The sequence below is a fragment of the Natrix helvetica genome (assembly GCF_964273705.1).
Source record: "Natrix helvetica genome assembly, chromosome: 3".
Taxonomy (NCBI): Eukaryota; Metazoa; Chordata; class Lepidosauria; order Squamata; family Natricidae; genus Natrix; species Natrix helvetica.
In genome coordinates this window covers 172,903,013-172,926,391 of record NC_138549.1, presented here as the reverse complement: position 1 = coordinate 172,926,391, position 23,379 = coordinate 172,903,013, and the positions used below count along the sequence as shown (strand labels likewise).

Genomic DNA, 23,379 nt, shown 5'->3' with positions numbered 1-23,379 from the left:
GGGAATTCTGGGAGTTGAAGTCCACAAGTCTTAAAAGTTCCCAAGTTTGGACACCCCTGCATTAAACAGACCGAGCATGGCTGGCCGAGGAATTCTGGGAGTTGAAGTCCACCTATCTGAAAGTTGCTAAGGTTGAGGAAAGTTGAGAGGCTAAATCTAGCAAACAAATCAATCACGAACAAACGTTGTAAAAGGGATCATGGAATCCTTCGTGGGCTCCCTCGTCTTTTGAGCACTTTACCTCAGGCTCCCCCGTGTACCGATTCGTCTGAATCAGGATGGTGCCGATCCGGACATCCTTGCAAACGGCCCTCAGGGCTGGCTCCATGGTCTCTCCAGCCCTCAAAATGGAGACCCCTGTGATCTGGAAGAAGAGAGAAGGCGCCATTTTAACAGCATTTCAGAGAACCAGAGAATTCTTGGCTTTCCATCTTCTCTGGCTGAGGTAAAAGCTCAGAAAATGATGATGATTATTTTTTTGGCTTGTTACCTCCAGGCAGGCAACCATCCTCTCTATGGAACCCCAAAGTGTCACTTTTATAAGCAAAACATATAACATCATTCATTGCTTTCCTCCTTTCTTCCTTCCTTCCTTCCTTCCTTCCTTCCTTCCTTCCTTCCTTCCTTCTTCCCTTCCTTCCTTCCTTCCTTCTTCCCTTCCTTCCCTTCTCTCCTTTCTTCCTCTCCCTCCCTTCTCCCCTTCCCCCTTTTCTCCCTTCCTTCTCTCCTTTCCTTCCTTTCCCTCCCATCTTTCCTTTTTTCCTTTCCTTCCTTCCTCCTTTCCTCCCACTCCCTCCCTTCTTTCCTTCTCTCCCTTTCTCCCTTCCATCTCTCCTTCCTTTCCTCCTTTTCTCCCTCTCCCTCCCTTCTCCCCTTCCCTTTCTCCCTTCCACCCCCTTCTTTTCCTTCCTCCCTTCTCCCCTTCCCTCCATCCCTCTCCCTTCCTTCTCCCCTTCCCTCCCTCCCTTTCTTCCTCTCTCCTTCCTTCCTCTCCCTCCCTTCCATCTTTTTCCTTTCCTTTCCTCTCCTTTCCTTTCCTTTCTTTTCCTTCCCTCCCTCCCTCCCTCCCATCTCACAATACAATGACTTTGGGCAATGTTGAAAAACCAAATTTAAGACATATCAAATTAAATTAGGCCAGACGTAATCAAAGTGAATTCAGAGGTTCTACACAGTTATAAAAATACTTAAAACTATTTTCAAATCTCTCTCCTCTCTCTTCCCCCCCCCTCTCTTTTTAACCACAAACAACCATATAGAAGAGGATACTGTTATTATCAAACCATTTTCATTACATTTCCTATCTTTTTGGGTGGGTCTGTATCTTTGCGTTTTCAATTTCTTCTCTGAATTCGTGCTGCCTCTAAAAATTCTAACAATTGCCCAAGGCTCTCTGGATTAAAACAGTCTCACAAAAATGAGATTGAACCTAAATTTTGTGCCAACAATCCATTTAAAAAAACCCTTGCTAACAAATAGTCAAGGACCTTTCAAGGACCTCTTGCTGGTGGGACTTACTTGCTTTCCACTATATGTACAACCTTCGTAGTCCTCGCCTTGTGGTGTTTGCACTGTGCAGCTCTGGAAAAAAAAAAGAGAATGGCATAAATTAATCATAAATACAGGGGGTCCTTGTCTTAGCGACCGTTCCAAGTTACGACGGATGCAAAAAAAAAAGGTCCTTGATAAGCAGGAGTCAAAGTTTCAACAGCCACACCCTCCGATTGCATTTTGGACACTTGGCAACTGGGCCACATTGGCTGTTGGTCTCATTGGTCCCCTGATTACGATGTGGAGGGTTGTTGGTTTTTTTGCCAGAAACTGGAGAGTCCTTGAGGCCACCTGGAGTAGTGCAAATGGGTGCGGAGCCTTCTTGGAATTGTTGAAAGCTGTCAGTGTAGTATTCATGAACTGGAAAAGGGCTTAGTAACAAGGGACCAACAATGGGAGCTGAAACAGTTTGGAGCCTGGGCGTGGCTTAGCTCTGTAGCTCTGAGTCTGTGCTGAGCTCTAAACTGGTCTGCTGCCCTGAAACAGAAGCTCCTCTCCTCTGCTTGTGTTTTGCTTGTATTTGCTACCACGTTGGAAAAACCAGCATGGGTATTGTATATATGCCTTATGTCAGTGATGGCGAACCTTTTTCGCCTCGGGTGCCAAAAGCGCATGCGTGCACGCTATCACACGAACTCGAGTGCCCACCCACATAACTTAATGCCCCCCCTCACCTGTGTGGACTGCGCATTTTTGCGCAAGGCTTCCTTGCCACTCCCTGCTCTGGCTGCTTCCCCTTGGCTAACACCCAGTGAAGTTGCTTTGCCACAAATGGGCAGAGATTGGGATGGGGGTGGGGGGATGCTCAAGTGTGCTCCTGTGTCAAAAAATCTTCCCTTATCATTCTCCTGTGTAAAGATTGGGCCCTTTTTACTATGGCAGGTGTGAGTCCAGTTGCTAAATTCCCCCCTTCTATTAAAGAGGATCCTGGGCACTACAGTCAATAGACAAATGAGGAAGCGAGCTGCCGGCACAGGGGAAAGACAAGCGGCAAGGAAATAAGAAAAAGCAGCTTTTTTTCCCTCAAGGTGGCTGCTCTGTTTCTCCCCCCCCCCCCCCCCCCACTCCTAGCACAGAGGATCCTGCCTGGTCGCTGCAATCCAAAGGGAAACGAGGAAGAGAGCTATCTGCATGAGGGAAAGACAAGCAGCAAGGAAATAAGAAAAAGCAGCTTTTTTCCCTCAAGGTGGCTGCTCTGTTGCCCTTTTCTCCATTTCAGCACCACTCCATGGAGCCTGCCCCACTCACCATCGCCCAGGTCCTCACTTCTCCCATGCATTTCTTTGCCTATTTAATTTCCCCTCCGTAGCATTTTTCCATCGTTTTTCTTGCCGTTTTGGACAGGAAAACAAAGTTTGTGGGACTAAAAAAAAACCCTTCAATCAATCAATTCCAACTTTGCGAGATCTCTTCCCCCTCCCAAAGTTGTAATTGATTGATTGAAGTTTTTTTTTAGTCCCACAAACTTTGTTTCTCTGCACACGATGGCAAGAAACGCGATGGAGCTGGAAATCAGGTAGGCAAAGAAATGCTTGGGAGAAACGAGGACCTGGGCGATGATAGGTGGGGCAACCTCGATGGCGTAGCACTGAAATGGAGAAAAGGGCAACAGAGCAGCCACGTTGAGTGAAAGAAGCCTCTTTTCTTCTTTCCTTGCCGCTTGTCTTTCCCCCGTGCTGGCAGCTCTCTCCTCATTTCCCTTTGGATTCCAGCGATCAAGCTGGATCCTTTTTAGTAGCAGGGGGAGGAGGGCGGAACAGAGCAGCCAGCACGAGTGAAAGAAGCCTCTTTCCTTGCCGCTTGTCTTTCCCCCATTCCGGCAGCTCTCTCCTCATTTTTGTTTTGCAGTGGGCTGTTTTTCGCCGTTTGGAGGCTTCAGGGAATCCTCCAGAGATTAAAAAAATCGAAAATCAGCTGGCCAGCGGGTGCATGCGCACTGGAGCTGACAGGGCAATGCCTTGTGTGCCCTCAGAAATGGCTCCGTGTGCCACCTGTGGCACGCGTGCCATAGGTTCGCCATCACGGCCTTATGTGCTATTATGTATATAAAGAAGTTTTGAATCCTGCTGAATCTGTTACCCATGTGTGCTTTCTGGATGTGATTGCTGCAACAAAAACTCTGACAAAAGCTTTCTTGGAACTGTCCTTTCAGCAGTTCCAAGAAAGCTCCACACCCATTTGCACTACTCCAGGTGAAACTGAGGACACCGATAAACCTCCAAGTGGCCTCAACGGCTCTCTAAAAGGCTGCAAATCACTAGCTGTCTGCAAGGACATTCCCCACCATCCAATCAGAGCTGAAGAAGCTTCTTGGATGAGAAGCAAAACATCTTCAAAGAAAAACCAGAAAGTCCAGTTGCCTCTTGAAAAATCACCTTTGGGACAAGCGTGACCTGGATGTTGGAGAGTCTCCATAGATACGTTACGCTAGTTTTTCTCTTTGTTGGACTAGATACACCAGTTCCTACAGCTGCTCATCATATGTTTTAGTCTCCAGTCCCCTAATCCTCTTTGTTGCTCTTCTCTGCACTCTTTCTAGAGTCTCCACATCTTTTCTACATCGTGACAAAAACTGAATGCAGGATTCCAAGTGTGGCCTTACCAAGGCATTATAAAGTGGTATTAACACTTCACGTGATCTTGATTCCATCCCTCTGTTGATGCAGCCTAGAACTGTGTTGGCTTTTTTGGCAGCTGCTGCACACGGCTGGCTCCTATTTAAATGGTTGTCTACTAGGACTCCAAGATCCCTCTCACAGTTACTGCTATTGAGCTAGGTATCACCTATTCTACACCTGTACATTTAGTTTTTCTTGCCTAAGTCCAGGTTCTTACAGGTCTCCCCCTTGAACTGCATCTTGTTGGATATTAGCGACGCAAAGGAAAAACATGATTCCGTTTGCATTTGAATTTTCAGTACACGAAGCAAAATACCCAAAGCAAGTTCTTCCACCTTCACCATTTCCTTTATTTTACAACACAATTTTAAAAAAAAGAAATTAGGGAAAAGTTTATTAACCATAAAAATGTGGATGACAAGAGTGAAACAAATGAATTCTTTGAAGTGTTAATAACACTTTATACTTAGTAAGGCCACACTTGGAATACTGTATTCAGTTTTGGTTGCCACGATGTAGAAAAGATGTGGAGACTCTAGAAAGAGTGCAGAGAAGAGCAACAAAGATGATTGGGGGACTGGAGGCTAAAACATATGAAGAACGGAATTGGGTACGTCTAGTTTAATGAAAAGAAGGAGTAGGAGGGGCATAATAGTTGTGTTTCAATATTTGAGGGGTTGCCACAAAGAAGAGGGAGTGAAGCAATTCTCCAAAGCACCTGAAGGCAGGGCAAGAAGCAATGGATGGAAACTAATCAAGGAGAGAAGCAACTTAGAACTGAGGAGGAATTTGGTTTTTCTTGGCTTAGAGCAAAGCCTTACTTTTCTCACCGCTGAATTTGGCTGGATAAGGCCCAGTGTTTAATGATGTTCAGGTCTCCATCATTAAACCAACTTACAAAGCAGACATTTCTTCTGTCTCTCTCATGAGTTACTTACCTGGAAGGGCAGAAACGATAAGGCGTGCTCAATGAGAAGACGCATGAGACGCTTGGAGTAGAAAATAAACTCATCCCGGCTTGTCTCCTTGTTTCTGGAAAGGGAAAAAAAGGGATGTGACAAAAAATGGGTGTAACAATATGTGAGAATGACCTTTGGAGGCAGGGAGAAGACAAGCTCCCTTTGAAATGGTCAGATAAGAGCTGTTGTGGCCCGCCAGCAGGCGGCAGAGTCAGACAGTGAGGAGGTTGGGGAGGAACATGGGCCAGTCCTGGAGTCTGGGGAAGGCTCTGAGGAGGGCTCTGCGTCGGAGGCAGAGATGGGGCCAGGACCATCTGGCAGCGATCAGGTGCCTACAGAGCTAGACAGCAGTGAGGCAGAGGAACAGCAGTGTGCGCATGCGCAGGGCTGCCATAAGAAAAGAACAACTCAGAAATTAGGGTAGACTTGGGAGTAAAGTCACAGGTGGAAAGTGATTGGCCACTCCCATAGGAAATAAAAGAGGAACGAAGGGGGAGTGGGCTTTTGCAGGAAACAATTCGTTCATTTGGTCGTTAGATCCATTTCAGGAGTGTGAAGATCTGTCCGTGAATCTCAGAGACTCTGTGCCCAGCCTTTCCTTGCACAGCACCTCATTTGGAAAATATTCACATGGCAGCTTCCCAAGCTAGATAAGGTCTGTAGTCATAAATACTCCTTTGAAAGACTGTTTGCCAGGCCTTGGCTGAAGGTGAATGGGAGGAATTCACATTCATTTAATAAAAAAGGGGTTTTGTCGGGGCCAGGAATCTGCTACCTTTTGGGGGAAGCCGAGGTCAGAACAAGAGCAGGGGTATCAAATTCAAAGACCGGCAGAGCTTCCCTGGAAATAAAGACCAGCCCGCAGTGCCTCTGCCACTGAAAATGGAGCTCCCAAGCTCCATTTTCGCTGGCAGAGGGTTACAGGAGGCCGTCGGAGCCAAAATCGGATCCCGGAAGCCCGTTTTCACTGACAGAGCGCTTGGGCCTCCACAGGCGCCCCTGACAGGAGTGATGTCAATCTGGCAACGCCCACCCTGGCCCCCCTGAGGTCAAACACAACCCTGATGCGGCCTCAATGACATTGAGTTTTACACCCTGGATAAGAGGAAGCTTAGCCCACAGCTGCATAATGGATATAACAAGAAACTCCAAACGGATAAAGTCAACGTTTCCGGCTTTGCGGCCTAGCTGGGTGGGTGGGGGCGATGGTTCCTCGCGAGTGGCGGGCAAATTCACGCAGTTCCATTTGCGCAGGCCACAGACATGCATGCCTGCTGCCTGCCTGCAAATGATGAGGCGCACCCCTGGGCTTGCTCGCCACTTCCGCATCCCTGTCCCGAATGGTTCGAGGCCCGATAGAGGGCTGTAGCCTGGGGATTGTGGATCCCTGCTGGGTTGCAAAGGTGAAGGTGAGGGACTCTGAACCTTGCAAGATTCGGTTAATGCAGCTTGAGAATGAGGTAGAATGACATTGCAGGGAGTCCCTGACTTGCAACCGTTCGTTTAGTGACCGTCCGAAGGGACAATGCCACTGAAAAAAAGTGATCTACCACCATTTCCCACACTTGTTCAGTGAATCTGGCTTCCTCATTGACTTTTGCTTGTCAGAAGGTCGCAAAAGGGGATGGCGCGAGCCCGGGACACAGCAACCGTCGTAAGTATGAATCCATTGCCAACCGTCTGAATTTTCATCCCGTGACATGGGGGAGGTTGCAATGGTGTTAAAATGGTCATAGGTCACTCTTTCCGGTTCCTTTGTAACTTTGTGCAGTTGCTAAATGAAATGTTGTACATCAAGGACTACCTGTATTCCTCACAGTTTCTAGCAGAGTAGGAGGGAGAATAATATTCTGACCCAGGCTTCCCAAAAGCACGAAGCTGACTCTTCATCCGGATAAAACCCTTTTTATTTAGGTGAAAGGGAATTCCTCTCCAGCAAAGTCCCGGCCGACAGTCTTTCAAGAGAATTCACAACTACAGACCTTTATCAGGCTTGGAGAGCTGCCAGGCCGATATCTTCTAAACTCCACGCTGTAGCAGCAATTCCTTGGCAAGAAGTCAGGAACAGATCTTGACCCTAATGCATTGAACTAATTGTCTCCTGCAAACTCCACTCCCCTTTCGTTCCTCTTTTATTTCCTCTGGGAGGGGCCAGTCACCATCCACCTATGGCTTTACTCCCAAGTCAACCTTGTTCCTTAGCTGTTCCCTTCTCCTGGCAGCTCTGCGCATGCGCACACTGGGAACAGACTCCAGCTGTTCTTCTGCCCCACTGATCTCCGACTCCGAAGGCAGCTGATAACTGCGAAGCTGCCTTGGCTCAGTGCTGAAATTCTATTTTTTTTACTACCGGTTCTGTGGGCGTGGCTTGGTGGGCATGGTGTGGCTTGGTGGGTGTGGTTGGTGGGCATGGCAGGGGAAGTATGCTGCAAAATCTCCATTCCCACCCTACTCTGGGGCCAGCCAGAGGGGGCATTTGCCGGTTCTCCGAACTACTCAAAATTTCTGCTACCGGTTCTCCGAACTACTCAAAATTTCTGCTACCGGTTCTCCGGACTACTCAAAATTTCTGTTACCGGTTCTCCGGACTACTCAAAATTTCTGCTACCGGTTCTCCGAACTACTCAAAATTTCTGCTACCGGTTCTCCGAACTACTCAAAATTTCTGCTACCGGTTCTCCGAACTACTCAAAATTTCTGCTACCGGTTCTCCGAACTACTCAAAATTTCTGCTACCGGTTCTCCGAACTACTCAAAATTTCTGCTACCGGTTCTCCGAACTACTCAAAATTTCTGCTACCGGTTCTCCGAACTACTCAAAATTTCTGCTACCGGTTCTCTGAACTACTCAAAATTTCTGCTACCGGTTCTCTGAACTACTCAAAATTTCTGCTACCGGTTCTCCGGACTACTCAAAATTTCTGCTACCGGTTCTCCGAACTACTCAAAATTTCTGCTACCGGTTCTCCGAACTACTCAAAATTTCTGCTACCGGTTCTCCGAACTACTCAAAATTTCTGCTACCGGTTCTCCGAACTACTCAAAATTTCTGCTACCGGTTCTCCGAACTACTCAAAATTTCTGCTACCGGTTCTCTGAACTACTCAAAATTTCTGCTACCGGTTCTCCGAACTACTCAAAATTTCTGCTACCGGTTCTCTGAACTACTCAAAATTTCTGCTACCGGTTCTCCGAACTACTCAAAATTTCTGCTACCGGTTCTCCGAACTACTCAAAATTTCTGCTACCGGTTCTCCGAACTACTCAAAATTTCTGCTACCGGTTCTCCGAACTACTCAAAATTTCTGCTACCGGTTCTCCGAACTACTCAAAATTTCTGCTACCGGTTCTCCGAACTACTCAAAATTTCTGCTACCGGTTCTCCGAACTACTCAAAATTTCTGCTACCGGTTCTCCGAACTACTCAAAATTTCTGCTACCGGTTCTCCGAACTACTCAAAATTTCTGCTACCGGTTCTCCGAACTACTCAAAATTTCTGCTACCGGTTCTCCGAACTACTCAAAATTTCTGCTACCGGTTCTCCGAACTACTCAAAATTTCTGCTACCGGTTCTCTGAACTACTCAAAATTTCTGCTACCGGTTCTCCGAACTACTCAAAATTTCTGCTACCGGTTCTCTGAACTACTCAAAATTTCTGCTACCGGTTCTCCGAACTACTCAAAATTTCTGCTACCGGTTCTCCGAACTACTCAAAATTTCTGCTACCGGTTCTCCGAACTACTCAAAATTTCTGCTACCGGTTCTCCGAACTACTCAAAATTTCTGCTACCGGTTCTCCGAACTACTCAAAATTTCTGCTACCGGTTCTCCGAACTACTCAAAATTTCTGCTACCGGTTCTCCGAACTACTCAAAATTTCTGCTACCGGTTCTCCGAACTACTCAAAATTTCTGCTACCGGTTCTCCGAACTACTCAAAATTTCTGCTACCGGTTCTCTGAACTACTCAAAATTTCTGCTACCGGTTCTCTGAACTACTCAAAATTTCTGCTACCGGTTCTCCGAACTACTCAAAATTTCTGCTACCGGTTCTCTGAACTACTCAAAATTTCTGCTACCGGTTCTCCGAACTACTCAAAATTTCTGCTACCGGTTCTCCGAACTACTCAAAATTTCTGCTACCGGTTCTCTGAACTACTCAAAATTTCTGCTACCGGTTCTCCGAACTACTCAAAATTTCTGCTACCGGTTCTCCGAACTACTCAAAATTTCTGCTACCGGTTCTCCGAACTACTCAAAATTTCTGCTACCGGTTCTCTGAACTACTCAAAATTTCTGCTACCGGTTCTCCGAACTACTCAAAATTTCTGCTACCGGTTCTCTGAACTACTCAAAATTTCTGCTACCGGTTCTCCGAACTACTCAAAATTTCTGCTACCGGTTCTCCGAACTACTCAAAATTTCTGCTACCGGTTCTCTGAACTACTCAAAATTTCTGCTACCGGTTCTCCGAACTACTCAAAATTTCTGCTACCGGTTCTCCGAACTACTCAAAATTTCTGCTACCGGTTCTCTGAACTACTCAAAATTTCTGCTACCGGTTCTCCGAACTACTCAAAATTTCTGCTACCGGTTCTCCGAACTACTCAAAATTTCCGCTACCGGTTTTCTGAACTACTCACAATTTCTGCTACCGGTTCTCTGAACTACTCAAAATTTCCATTACCGGTTCTCCAAACAACTCAAATTTTCTGCTACCGGTTCTCCGAATTACTCAAAATGTCTGCTACCGGTTCTCCAAACTACTCAAATTTTCTGCTACCGGTTCTCCAAACTACTCAAAATTTCTGCTACCGGTTCTCCGAATTACTCAAAATTTCTGCTACCGGTTCTCCGAATTACTCAAAATTTCTGCTACCGGTTCTCCGAATTACTCAAAATTTCTGCTACCGGTTCTTCGAATTACTCAAAATTTCTGCTACCGGTTCTCCAAACTACTCAAAATTTCTGCTACCAGTTCTCCAAACTACTCAAAATTTCCGCTACCAGTTCTCCAAACTACTCAAAATTTCCGCTACCGGTTCTCCAAACTACTCAAAATTTCTGCTACCGGTTCTCCGAACTACTCAACATTTCTGTTACTGGTTCTCCGAACTACTCCAAATTTCTTCTACTGGTTCTCCGAATTACTCAAAATTTCTGCTACCGGTTCTCCAAACTACTCAAATTTTCTGCTACCGGTTCTCCAAACTACTCAACATTTCTGCTACCGGTTCTCCAGAACCTGTCAGAACCTGCTCTGCCTCCCATGCAGAGCCCTCGTCAGAGCCTTCCTCAGACTCTAGGACTGGCCCATGTTCCTCCCCAACCTCCTCACTGCCTGAGTCTACCACCAGTTCCGCCGGCCGCCCACAACAAATGAGAGGGTGAACATTTGCCCCAACTCAAGGGGCTGAACACTTACCGGATGATGGTGTGCATCCCCCTGACCTGCGGTGTGTTCTTGAGTACACTGAGGGTTTTGGGGAGCGGGTGGCACTGGTGAGCAGAAGCCAGCGCTGCCCTGCAAATGAAGAAGTAGTATGGGTCAACGTGAAGACAAGGTCCCCCCCAGGTCTCCTTTTCCCCATCCAACTAACCACACAGACTTCCAGCCATGTTTCCTGGGTCATCCAAAGGAAGTGGAGGTGCCCCATCCCCAATTTTGAGCTAAGCAATGGTTAGGTCTCATAACGCTCCCCAGGTTATTAGATCGCATGAGGAATTCAACATTGTTCCATGCCGTACATTTTGAAAAGAATGTCTGTAGCTCAGGGTTAAAATATTGGTCCTTGGTGCTCTCTGAGCTTGGTGGCTTTCTTGGAGACGTTTCATGACCCAACTAGGTAACTTCATCAGTGACAGAAGAGGGTGGGGGTTTGTGGAGTGGGGGAGAAAGGGACGAGGAAGGGGAGGACTGTGGGATCTTCGGTGCTGTCTGATCTTGGTGATTTTCTTACACATGTTTCATGACCCAGCTAGGGAATGTCATCAGTGCTAGAAAGAAGTGAGGTGTGTGGAGATGAGGAGGGGGGAGGGGGAGGGGGGTTGTGGGGTCCTCGATGCTCTCTGCGCTTGGTGGTTTTCTTGCAACGTTTCATGACCCAACTAGGTACCATCATCAATGTTAGAAGTGGGGTTTGCAGAGGAGAGAGGAGGATGACAACTGTGGGGTCCTTAGTACTCTCTGAGCTTGGTGGTTTTCTTGCAGATGTTTCATGACCCAACTAGGTAACATCATCAGTGCTAGAAAGGAGTGGGTTTGCAGAGAGGAGGAGGAGGAGGAGAAGCATAATGACTGTGGGGTCCTTAATGCTCTCTGAGCTTGGTGGTTTTCTTGCAGACGTTTCACTACCAAACTCAGTATTGTCACGTAGTTGTCAACACTTAAGGCGTTTCCATGACTACTATCAACTTGAGAAGGTGGGGGGGGGGGGAAATGCCATGCATACTTTTGGCCAGAGTAAAAGTCTCATATTTCTGTGCTGGGATGTGAATGCTCATGTCCAGAACCCTGCCATAACGTCCTGTTGGAGAATGTGATTGATGACATCAGCCAGAGGGGAGGGGGCACAGGGGAAAAGTTCAGACGCCATTAAGTGTGATTTAGTTTCAGCTACACAGAAGTCCGTGCCAAGATGTCAGTCCTAATAAATGAATGGGTTTTTTTTTTTTTAACTTTGTCTCGGGGCTTGTAAATTAATTAGGCTAACTCTTGGCAAACTTCACAGTAGTTGGGTCATGAAATGCCTGGAAGAAAACCACCAAGCTCAGAGAGCACCAACGACCACAAATTTTGAAAAAAAAAAGAAGCAAGATCCAGCTCTCCAGAAGATGGCCATTCTGAGGGCACAAGGTGGAAAAATGCTTTCATGAGCAACGACGGTGAAATCCAGACCATCCAAGAATTCAGACGGCCAATAATCCTACAGGGAAGGGAGACCACAGGAGCAACGGAGGAGGGGGTGGGCCAGAAGTTTGAAAAACTCAAAAGAATTAATCCTAGAAGTGCCTTCTTCGGATCCTCCCCATATCTGGGGGCTGCCACCCTATCCTGTCTCAAAGAAAGTCACTGGGAACTGAGCCAGGAGAAGGAAATGTATCAGCCACCATGCCTATTCTGTGTGGTTGGTTGGACTGGGCCCAAGGACACTCGTGGATTCGTTTGCGCCCTCAATCCCAGAGTTTTGCAAGAAAAGAGGATGCTGTGTTTTTAATAATGCCCACACAAAATGAAAGTGGATGCCGTTCAAAAGCCAGACTGGTTTTGAAGCAACAAACAAACAGACAGACAGACAGACAGACAGGCAGAGATCCCAACCACGTGGATTGATCAGGAGTCCAAATAAGCTTGTAAAATTATCTGAAAGCGCCAGCGTGTAAACAGAGGAAACCAGATCTGCATTTCGGTCCATCTGGAATCACCGGTTTAAAAATTCCCTCCTGGCTGGCTGGGGGAATTCTGGGAGTCGAAGTCCGCGCATCTTAAAAGTTGCCAAGCATGAGAAAAACAGAGTTCTGTACTGGACGTGGCCATGGCGGGCGTGGCCTGCTCGGCATCCTGCACCACGGTGGGGGGAGGGCATTTTCGCCCTCCCCAGGCTCTGGAGGTTTTCCTTAAGCCTGCGGAAGAGCGAAAATGGCCTCCGCCAGACTTCCAGGAGGCCCGTTTATCGCCCTCCCAGAGTCTCCGCGCGAGACCTGCGCGGCGACCTAGCATGATGAACAGGCCGCACGGAGACTCCTGGGAGGGCTGGGCGGGGCCAGCCAGTCCTTGGAACTACCGGTTCGGCAAACCGGATGTAAAACTAACATCCGTTTCGCCCAAACCGGCCGAATCCCACCCATGCACACAACCCTGTGTTTGCTAGAGAAGCCAACCCTAAAACCACGCCAGCTGGGTTAGAGGAAGGACAAGCTGACCCACGCCATGGGGTCCTTTCCCATGCATCTTGAGCGCACCAGCAGAAGAAGCTCACACAATTTAGTACTCAGATCAAACCAGGATGCCAATTGGGTTCCTCACATATCCCAGCGTAGCTTCCTCTGTTCGTCAGGTGGGTTGAGACATTTGGGACGAAACCAGGTAGGAAAATGGACAGAGCGGTCCCCATCCCAGAGAATTGAGGTTTAGGGAGAGGGGGGGGGGGAGGGAGAAACCAAAAGAAAGAGAAGTCAAATGAGAACACTCCAACCAACTACAAGAATTGGCTTCCGAGGCATGTAGAAACACAGAGATGCGAAGGTTCCATCAAAGGCACCACCTTCGTCGTCGAAGTCCTGCTGAGATGTTCAGGGTTCAAATTTCTGGCGTAAAAGCTAGGCAGGACACAGAAGGAAGCGTTCCACCACCAAATGTCTGTGGAGATTCTCAGTCATCCCGGTCATGGTTGTCCCAAAGGTGCTTTTACAAAAAACAAATGGACTTACCCTATTTTTCGGAGTATAAGACGCACTTTCTTCTCCCCTAAAAGAGGGTGAAAATTTGGGTGCGTCTTATACACCGAATGTAGTCCCATCCACCTGACTCTTTAGCCTCTGCTTCCCAGCAATTTGCCTCCTTGCAGCAAACAGCAAGTTTCAGTTTCAGCTTCAGCACAGCTTGATTAGCACAAGCAGCTGATTGTTGGTTGGATCGGCCTTCTGACCATCAGCTGTTTCAGACTGCAGGAGTTTGCCATTGCCTTTTGCCACCTCCAAATGCCCTGTTTTCAGCCCCAGTGCGCCCCATTTTCCACCCATTCTGATCCCCGCTGCCCGCAATGAAATAGCTGATCATCGGGAGGCTGATCCAATAGACAATCAGCTGCTTGTGCTAATCAGGCTGTGCTGAAATTGAAACTGAAACAGGCTGTTTGCTGTTTGCTGCAAGGAGGCAAATTGCTGGGAAGCACAGGCAGATTTTTCCCCCCACTTTTCCTCTCCAAAAGCTAGGTGCATCTTATACTTCGGAGCGTCTTCTACTCCGAAAAAAACGGTACTTTGTCTGGTTTTTCTTGAAGACGTTGCGCTTCTCATCCAAGTAGCTTCTTCCGTTCTGAAGAACGGAACTGAAGAACGGAATGGAAGAAGTTTCTTGAATGAGAAGCGAAACGTCTTCAAGGAAGAAACAAAGAAAATCCAGTTGCCTTTTGAAGAAAGTACTTTTGGGAGTTCCACCACCGAGCTTCCCATCCAAAAATATCTGTGACAGACAGGAGAAGATGCTTCCGATGAGAATTTTCTATCCTAAGGAACTTTACGAAGACAGCCAAACCTTCAGAAGCATCGGTTTACACAGACAAAAATCAAATACAGATAGTCCTCGACTTACGACCACAATCGAGTCCAAAACTTCCACAGCCAAGCAAGGCAGCTTGGTGAGTTGTGCCTCATTTTGTGTCTTTTTGCCATGGTTAAGTGAATCGCTGCGGTTGTTAAGCGAATCATGTGGCCGTTAAGCGAATCTTGCTTCCCCAGCCCATTGACTTTGCTCGTCAGAAACCGGCTTGGATGGTCACAAGAGGGGATGCCATGACCCCAGGACAATGCGACGGTCATAAGTACATGCCGGTTGCCAAGCGCCTGAGTTTTGATCCCGTGACCACGGGGATGCTGAAATGGCCATTAAGTGTGAAACATGGTCATAACTCACTTTTTTCAGCGCCGTTGTAACTTCGAGTCCCTATTATTATTTCACGTATGCCTTATCATACATGGGTTAGGAATGTACATTAACATTCAAGTAGATTATGGGAGCCCAATATATATATATATAAATCTCTCTCTCTCTCTCTATCTCTCTCTCTCTCTCTCTCTCTCTCTCTCTCTCTCTCTGTGTGTGTGTGTGTGTGTGTGTAGAGCAATTTCAACCGAACTTGGTTCACAGATGACTTACTCTCTGGGAAAAAATATTGTGGGGGTATAACACCTCTAAAACCCCTCGGAGGGGGTGTTCTGTTAAGATACAGCCTGTTGTGCTTTACAATGGCTTCTACTGTACTGCCGTAAAATGGATTCTACTGTACAGTGCAGTGGAGTTGCCATGGTAATGGCTTCACAGTACTCCACAAGGGGGCTCCCTCTTGGTAAGGGGAAAAATCCAACATTATAAATTACGTTTGGTCCAGACGTTTCCCCCCTATAAATAAATACCCGGGCAACGCCGGCTTATTAGCTAGTAAAACATCAACGTTTTAAAAAAAATCTATGTTCAAATATCAATATCTAGGCCAGGGGTGTCAAACTCGATTTCATTGAGGGCCACATCAGGTATGTGTTTGATCTCGGGGGTGGGGGTGGGCAGGAGGCGGGCCAGCCTGACATCATTTGTGTTGGGGAGCACCTGTGGTAGCCCGAGCGTTCTGCCAGTCAAAATGGGCTCCCGGGCTCCGTTTTCGGCTGGGACGGCCTCCTGCAACCCTCTGAGGTCGGTGTGCGGCTCTCTCACAAGCTCCATTTTACTGACAGAGGCACTGCGGGGCAGTCCTTCGCTATTTCCAGGGCGGTCCTGAGGGCCAGATCTAAACAACCCACAGATCCGGGCCCCGGGCCGCTAGTTTGACTCCCCTGGTCTAAGCCATCTAAGCGCTGAAGCACAGCATCGTTTATATAAATAGTCACTAAACGAATGGTTGCAACTTGAGGACTACCTGTATACGCTGTTTTGGAAGGTAGTGCTCGACTTACAATAGTTCATTTAGCGACCGTTCAAAGTTACAACAGCACTGAACATAGGTGCTTCTGACTGTTTTTCAGATTTACGACCGTCGCGGCATCCCCATGGCCATGTGATCCAAATTCAGATGCTTGGCAACTGACTCATATTTATGATGGTCCTGGGGGGGGGGGGTTTCACGCGATCCTCTCTTGTGACCTTCGGACAAGCAAAGGCAACAGGGAAGCCGGGTTCGCTTAACAGCCGTGTGACTAACAAATGCAACGATTCGCTTAACAACCGTGGCAAGACAAGTTGTAAAATGGGACAATCTCACTTCACAAATATTTCACTCGGCAACGTAAGTTTTGGGCTCCATTGTGGTCGTAACTCGAGGACTACCTGGACTGGGGAACACTTTTTTAATGACACATGAAAGAGAGGTAGGAAGTCTCCACCCAGATTCTCAAAACTGCCTCTCACCCTCCATCGCCACCTACTCAGTCTCTACTCGGTGGTGGAAACTTCTGGTCATTTGGTTCCTGTGGTTCCCCCCCCCCCCCTTTCCGCTTTTGTGTCCTCCCTCCTCAGCTGCTTCCCTTCACGAGAAGCAAGTTTGAATTGGAAAGTGCCAGCAAAGAGACTCTGATCGCAGGAAGAGAGGAAGGGAAGAGAAGAAGGAGGAGGAGAAGAAGAAAAACGAAGCCAAGGAGATAAAACGACAACGACCAACCGAGGCATTTCGAGCAAAGACAGAGGCTGCCTGGAAGATGCTCCCGTCTTTCGAACTAGGGCAGTGGGATTTTTTTGCTTGTTTGTTATGAAATGCATTTATTATGAAATGTATTTATGAAATGCATTTATTATGACATTTATTTAGAAATATATTTATTATAAAATATATTATTAAATTTATTTATTATGTCATTTATTAAATTTATTTATTATATTTATTTATATTTCTTTCTTTTTCTGTCTCTCTTTCTTTCTATCTCCACTTCCCCTTCCTTTCTTCTTTCTTTCTCTCTCACTCACTTTCTTTGTCTTTCTTTCTTTCTCCCTCTTTCACTCACTTTCTTTCTGTTTTTCTTTCTCCACTTCCCCTCCCTTCCTACCTTCCTACCTTTATTTCCTTCTTTCCTTCCTTCCTTCTCTTTCCCTCTCCCTCACCTCCATCTTTCCCCCCTTTCTTTTTCTTCCTTCCCTCCCCCTCCTTACCTTTCTTTCCCTTTCCTTCTCTTTCCCTTTCTCTTTCCTTCCTTTCTTTCCTCTCCCTCACCTCCACCTTTCCCCCCCTTTCTTTTTCTTCCTTCCCTCCCCTTCCCCACCTCTTTCCTTCTTTCCTTCTTCCTCTTTCCTTCTTTTCCTTTCTTTCCCCCTCTCTCACCTCCACCTTTTCCCCTCGCCTTTCTTTTTCTTTCTTCCGTCCCTCTCCCCACCTTACTTTCCTTCCTTCTCTTTCCCTTCTTCTTTCTTGCCTTCCTTTCCTTTCTTTCCCCCTCTCTCACCTCCAACTTCCCCCCCCCGCTCCTTTCTTTTTCTTCCTTCCCTACCCCTGCCCACCCTCCCTTCTTTCTTCCCCTCTCTTTCTCTTTCCTTTCTTCCTCCATCCCTCCCATCTTTCTTTCTTTCTTTCTTCTTCTTTCTTTCTTTCTTTCTTTCTTTCCTTTTCCTTCCTTTCCTTCCTTTCCTTCCTTCTTCTCCACTTCCTCCTTCCCTCCCTCCTCGCTATAATACTGAATAGAATGGGCTACAGGAATCAGAGGTTCATTTCTGGACATGAAATCTTTTTTTTTTTCAGCTGCTCACAGAGTGCTTTCCCTTTGCAATTAAAGGATCAAAGTCCTCGCAGGATGAAATAAGATCAAAGAAAGCTCTCTTTCATGTGCAAATCACCTCCTGATGATCCGATGACTTAACTCTTCAGGGCAGCAGTGCAAAATGCATTGCCCAGGCCTGTTTTACAGGCAGGCCCTCAATTTCCCTGCCTAGCCTAGGGCTGCAAGATTTCCTGGTGGCCTCCTATCCAAGTTCTAACTATACAATACAATACAATAGCAGAGTTGGAAGGGACCTTGGAGGTCTTCTAGTCCAACCCCCTGCCTAGGCAGGAAGCCCTATACCGTTTCAGACAAATGGCTATCCAACATCTTCTTAAAGACTTCCAGTGTTGGGGCATTCACAACTTCTGGAGGCAACTTCTGTTCCACTGATTAATTGTTCTCACTGTCAGGAAATTTCTCCTCAGTTCTAAGTTGCTTCTCTCCTTGATTAGTTTCCACCCATTGCTTCTTGTTCTACCCTCAGGTGCTTTGGGGAATAGCTTGACTGCCTCTTCTTTGTGGCAACCTCTGAGATATTGGAAGACTGCTATCATGTCTCCCCTAGTCCTTCTTTCTCTTAAGCTAAACACACCCAGTTCCTGCAACCGTTCTTCATATGTTTTAGTCTCCAGTCCCCTAATCATCTTTGTTGCTCTTCTCTGCACTCTTTCTAGAGTCTCCACATCTTTTTTACATCGTGGTGACCAGAACTGAATGCAGTATTCCAAGTGTGGCCTTACTAAGGCATTATAAAGTGGCATTAACACTTCACGTGATCTTGATTCTCTCCCTCTGTTGATGCAGCCTAGAACTGTGTTGGCTTTTTTGGCAGCTGCTGCACACTGCTGGCTCATATTTAAATGATTGTCCACTAGAACTCCAAGATCCCTTTCACAGTTACTACTACTGAGCAAGGTACCACCTATACTGTACCTGTGCATTTCGTTTTTGTTGCCTAAATGTAGAACCTTACTCTTTTCATCATTGAATTTCATTTTATTAGATAGTGCCCAATGTTCAAGTTTGTCAAGATCCTAAGATCAGTCCTGCTTGATTTTGGAAGGGGGGGGGGTGCAGCCAAGATGAGTTGAGTACAATTATAATAGAATACAATAGCAGAGTTGGAAGGGACCTTGGAGGTCTTCTAGTCCAACCCCCTGCCTAGGCAGGAAACCTTATACCAATTGTTTAACTGTAGGCAGGCTCTGACTTACAACCGTTCATCGAGTGACTGTTTGACGTTATGAGGTCACCGAAAAAAGGGACTTCTGACCATTTTTCAGACTTACGACCGTTGCAGCGTCTCCATGGTCCCGTGATCAAAATTCAGATGCTTGGCAACTGACTCACACTTATGACCATTGCTGTGTCCCAAGGTCACGTGATGACCTTTGGCGACCTCCTGACGGGCAAAGTCATTGGGGAAGCCAGATTCACTTAACGACCGTGTTACTAACTTAAGAACTGCAGTGATTCACTTAATAACCGTGGCAAGAAAGGTCGCAAAGTGGGGCACAACTCAGTTAACAACTGCTTTGCTTAGCAACGGAAACTTTTGAACTCAATTGTGGACGTAAGTCGAGGACAACCTGTATTGTCTTCTTCCAGGATATTTCCCCCCCCCCCCCCAATTTATATGTCTTAAAACTTTGCATTTCTTAGTGGTCTCCCATCCTGTTAATTATCAGGTCCTGGTTCCAGTTCTCTTTTTGAAATCAGCCAGGTTGGCTATGAGCAGCAGTAGAAATCCCTGTCCCAACTGGGGTTGCCACAGAGAGGAGGGGGTCAATCTATTTTTCAAATCATCTGAAGGCAGGACAAGAAGCAATGGGTGGAAACTAATCAAGGAGAGAAGCAACTTAGAACTGAGGAGAAATTTCCTGACAGTTAGAACAATTAATCAGTGGAACAGAAGTTGCCACCAGAAGTTGTGAAAGCCCCAACACTGGAGGCTTTCAAGAAGTGATGGGAAAACTGTATATGGTTTGCTGCCTGAGCAGGGGGTTGGACTAGAAGACCTCCGAGGTCCCTTCCAACTCTGTTATTCTGCTAACTGTGGTTATAAGTCGAGGGCTACCTATAAGCAGCAAACGAGGAGAAAGAAAAAGTGGATTTATTGCCATTTGAGCCTGCTTATTAAAGCTATTTTTCATGTCCTGAAAGGATCTTCCTGTGATTCCTAACCTCCACTGGGGGTTATGTGGGATTACAAATTGAGTCTCAGAATGTTAAACTTCCATTTTGTCAAATCTGAGTAGAGTTTGGCAACGGGATGCCCACAAGAATCCTAAAGCCCGCTATGCCCCTCTAGAGGACCTTCTTGACTCCTAAAATCAATTTAAAATTGAAAACAAAAGAAAAAAAATTCTTTTTCAACTTTTTCCCCCCTCAGACAGCAGAGCAAAGGCCAAATGAGCTGAATTTAAAACATAAGCAAAACGAGTTTTGTTTTTAATTAAAAAGGTCAACATGGACCCACGATTTTAGGACGTTTGTATCCTCAAACACGTAAGAGAAATATTTCTTTTTATGCCGTTTCCTAGATTACAGTGTCAACAGTTAGAGACCTTCAAGTTTCTAGGTTCTATCACATCTCAAGACTTAAAATGGACACCTAACATCAAAAGCGTCATCAAAAAAGCACAACAATGAATGTTACTTCTGCACCAACTCAGGAAGCTCAAACTGCCCAGAGAGCTGCTGATTCAGTTCTACAGAGGAATGCAATACAATAGCAGAGTTGGAAGGGACCTTGGAGGTCTTCTAGTCCAACCCCCTGCCTAGGCAGGAAACCGTATACCGTTTCAATGATTGCGTCTCTCGCCTGCACCTCCATAACTGTCTGGTTTGGCTCTGCAACCCAACAAGACAGACAGAGACTTCAGAAGGTAATCAGAACTGCAGAAAAAACAATGGCTGCCAACCTGCCTTCCATTGAGGGCCTGGACACTGCAGAGTCAAAAAGAGGGCCGTGAAAATATCTACCGACCCCTCGCATCCTGGTCATAAATTGTTTCAACTCCTACTCTCAAAACGACACTATAAGGCACTGCACACCAGAACAACTAGACGGGAGTCAAAGAAGAGGGAGTCAAACTATTCTCCAAGGCACCTGAGGGTAGAACAAGAAGCAATGGGTGGAAACTAATCAAGGAGAGAAGCAACTTAGAACAGAGGAGAAATTTCCTGACAGTGAGAACAATTAATCAGTGGAACAGAAGTTGCCTCCAGAAGTTGTGAATGCCCCAACACTGGAAGTCTTTAAGAAGATGTTGGATAGCTATTTGTCTGAAACGGTATAGGGTTGCCTGCCTAGGCAGGGGGTTGGACTAGAAGACCTCCAAGGTCCCTTCCAACTCTACTATTGTATTGTATTGTATTGTATTGTATTGTATTGTATTGTATTGTATAGACACAAGGAAAGTTTTTTCCCCAAATGCCATCACTCTCTAAACAAATAATTCCCTCAATACTGTTCACTAAGGCTGCATTGTTATTCTTTTTTCTCATCCTTCCTATGACCTATCTCCTTTTCTACTTATGACTATAACCATGTTGCTTGGATCTTTACAATTTATGTTGTTTTATTTGTTTCCTAGTATGATTTGATTTCTTATTAGTGACCAATGGCTATCACTAAGTCAGGGGTGTCCAAACTTGGGAACTTTAAGACTTGTGGACTTCAACTCCCAGAATTCCTCAGCCAGCATGGCTAGCTGGGGAATTCTGGGAGTTGAAGTCCACAAGTCTTAAAGTTCCCAAGTTTGGACACCCCTGCACTAAGTGTTGTATCTTATGATTCTTGATGAATGTATTCTATTTTATTTTTCTTTATGTACCCGGAGAGCATATGCACCAAAGGCGAAATTCCTGGTGTGTCCAATCACACTTGGCCAATAAAGAATTCTATTCTGTTCTACTCTATTTTAGCACCCGGGAGCAAATTGAGCTGGCCTCTGTCTGTGCTTCAAATGCCTCGAGGCGGATGCAGAAGGGAGGAGACATGGCAAGAGAGAAAACAGGCAGCCCTCCCTTACCTGACGCTGATTTCACGCTGTGGGAACAACACAACAAAGACAGTAAAATCGGTTATTAACACGCCAGCAGGGAAACAGGAAGCCGGGAAGGAAACGGACAATATTTTTTAAAAAATCAAAATAAAACAAGAATAGGTCTTCCATATTCACTGCCCTGCAAAATTCATGCTTTAGTCTTTTTTTCTTGAAGTCTCACTTTTGCTCAAAACAGGTTTCTGAAAATGATTTGGTTCAGTGTTGGATTTGAAATGTTGCCATTTGTTTGTTTGTTTGTTTGTTTGTATCCTGCTGCTATTATTATTATTATTATTATTATTATTATTATTATTATTATTATTATTATTATTATTATTATTATTATTATTATTATACGATTGTATCACAGCGGCCAGTAGTTTCGCCGGATTTGGCATTGATTACTAGTCGGGCCCCACCCAGGGGCCTAGGACGTCGTAACGTATTTTCGTAATATACGTGCAGATCCAAGCAGTGCAGCTTTTTGCATTTGACTGATGGTGATTTTGTCAAGTTTTAACTGTTTTAAATGTAATTCCAGTGCTTTTGGAATAGCACCCAATGTGCCGATTACCACTGGAATTACCACTGCTGGTTTGTGCCATAATCGTTGAATTTCAATTTTTAAGTCCTGGTATTTTTCATGTTCCTTCTCCTCGACCCTGCTATCACCTGGTATTGCGATGTCTATGATTGTAACCTTATTTTTCTCAACTAGTGGCGTGTTATGCGCCAGTATTTTGTCCATTTGTATACAAAAATCCCATAGGATCTTGACCATCTGATTTTCGGTGACTTTTTCAGGCTTATGTTCCCACCAGTTTGTTGTTGTTTTAATATTATAATGTTTGCACAAATTCCAGTGGATCATTTGTGCTACTGAATTGTGCCGCAATTTATAATCAGTCTGCACGATTTTTTTACAGCAGCTGAGTATGTGGTCAACAGTTTCATCAACTTCTTTGCAGAGTCTGCATTTGGCATCATCAGAGGATTATTATTATTATTATTATTATTATTATTATTATTATTATTATTATTATTATTATTATTATTTTAACAAGTAACTCAAGATGGTGAAGATATCCAACATACCATCCTCCTTCTATTTTCCTCATAACAGAAACTTGGCAAGGAGGGTGGGGGCTGAGAGGGAGGGACTGGCCCGAAGTCATTCAGAGAGACTAGAACTCACCGTCTCCTGGTGATTGGCTCAAAGTCATCCAGTCGGCTTTCATGCCGAAAGTGGGACTAGGTAGGTTTGTCGCCCTCCCCGAGCCTTTGCGTGCACCCTGCACTTACCTGCATCCAAAACGAGCCGTGTGGGGACTCCTGGGAGGGGCGGGATGGGGTGGGCGTGGCCAGCTAGAAGTGGGATTTGGGGGTTCTCCGAACTGCAGAAAAACCTAGCTACAGTTTCTCCTAAACCCCTGCGAACCCCCATCAGCCTACCCCTGTTTGTGGCTCTGGGCAGCTGGGGGTCTCCTTTAACAGTTTTAGGGACAATTTTACTCCCCTAAAAACTTGGATAGAAGTAATCCTCAACTTATGACCACAACCGAGCCCAAAACTTGTGTGGCTAAGCGAGACAGAAAAACAGAATAACGAAGTTGGACGAGATCCTGAACTTTGCAGCAAGGTGGCCAACACAACAGCAAAAGCACTTAGACTTATATACCGCTTCACAGTGCTTTGCAGCCGTCTCTAAGCGGTTTACAGAGTCAGCCTGTTGCCCCCCC

The 23,379-nt window shown here is 46.0% G+C and overlaps 1 protein-coding gene across 5 annotated transcripts in view; it reads right to left on the bottom strand.

The window, feature by feature from the left end:
* The window catches only part of UCKL1 (uridine-cytidine kinase 1 like 1), a 51,766-nt gene that overhangs the window by 5,491 nt on the left and 22,896 nt on the right, over nucleotides 1-23,379 (bottom strand). For 4 of the 5 annotated variants that reach the window (XM_081949720.1, XM_081949719.1, XM_081949717.1 and 1 more), the window contains exons 8-12: nucleotides 13,156-13,175; nucleotides 10,555-10,653; nucleotides 5,108-5,201; nucleotides 1,519-1,581; nucleotides 242-364 (exon numbers count right to left, since the gene is read on the bottom strand). In XM_081949720.1, the coding sequence (XP_081805846.1) occupies nucleotides 242-364; nucleotides 1,519-1,581; nucleotides 5,108-5,201; nucleotides 10,555-10,653; nucleotides 13,156-13,175 (399 nt within the window). Of the gene's footprint in view, nucleotides 1-241; nucleotides 365-1,518; nucleotides 1,582-5,107; nucleotides 5,202-10,554; nucleotides 10,654-13,155; nucleotides 13,176-21,625; nucleotides 21,643-23,379 lie in introns of all 5 variants that reach the window. The other variant, XM_081949718.1, reaches the window with a different exon arrangement.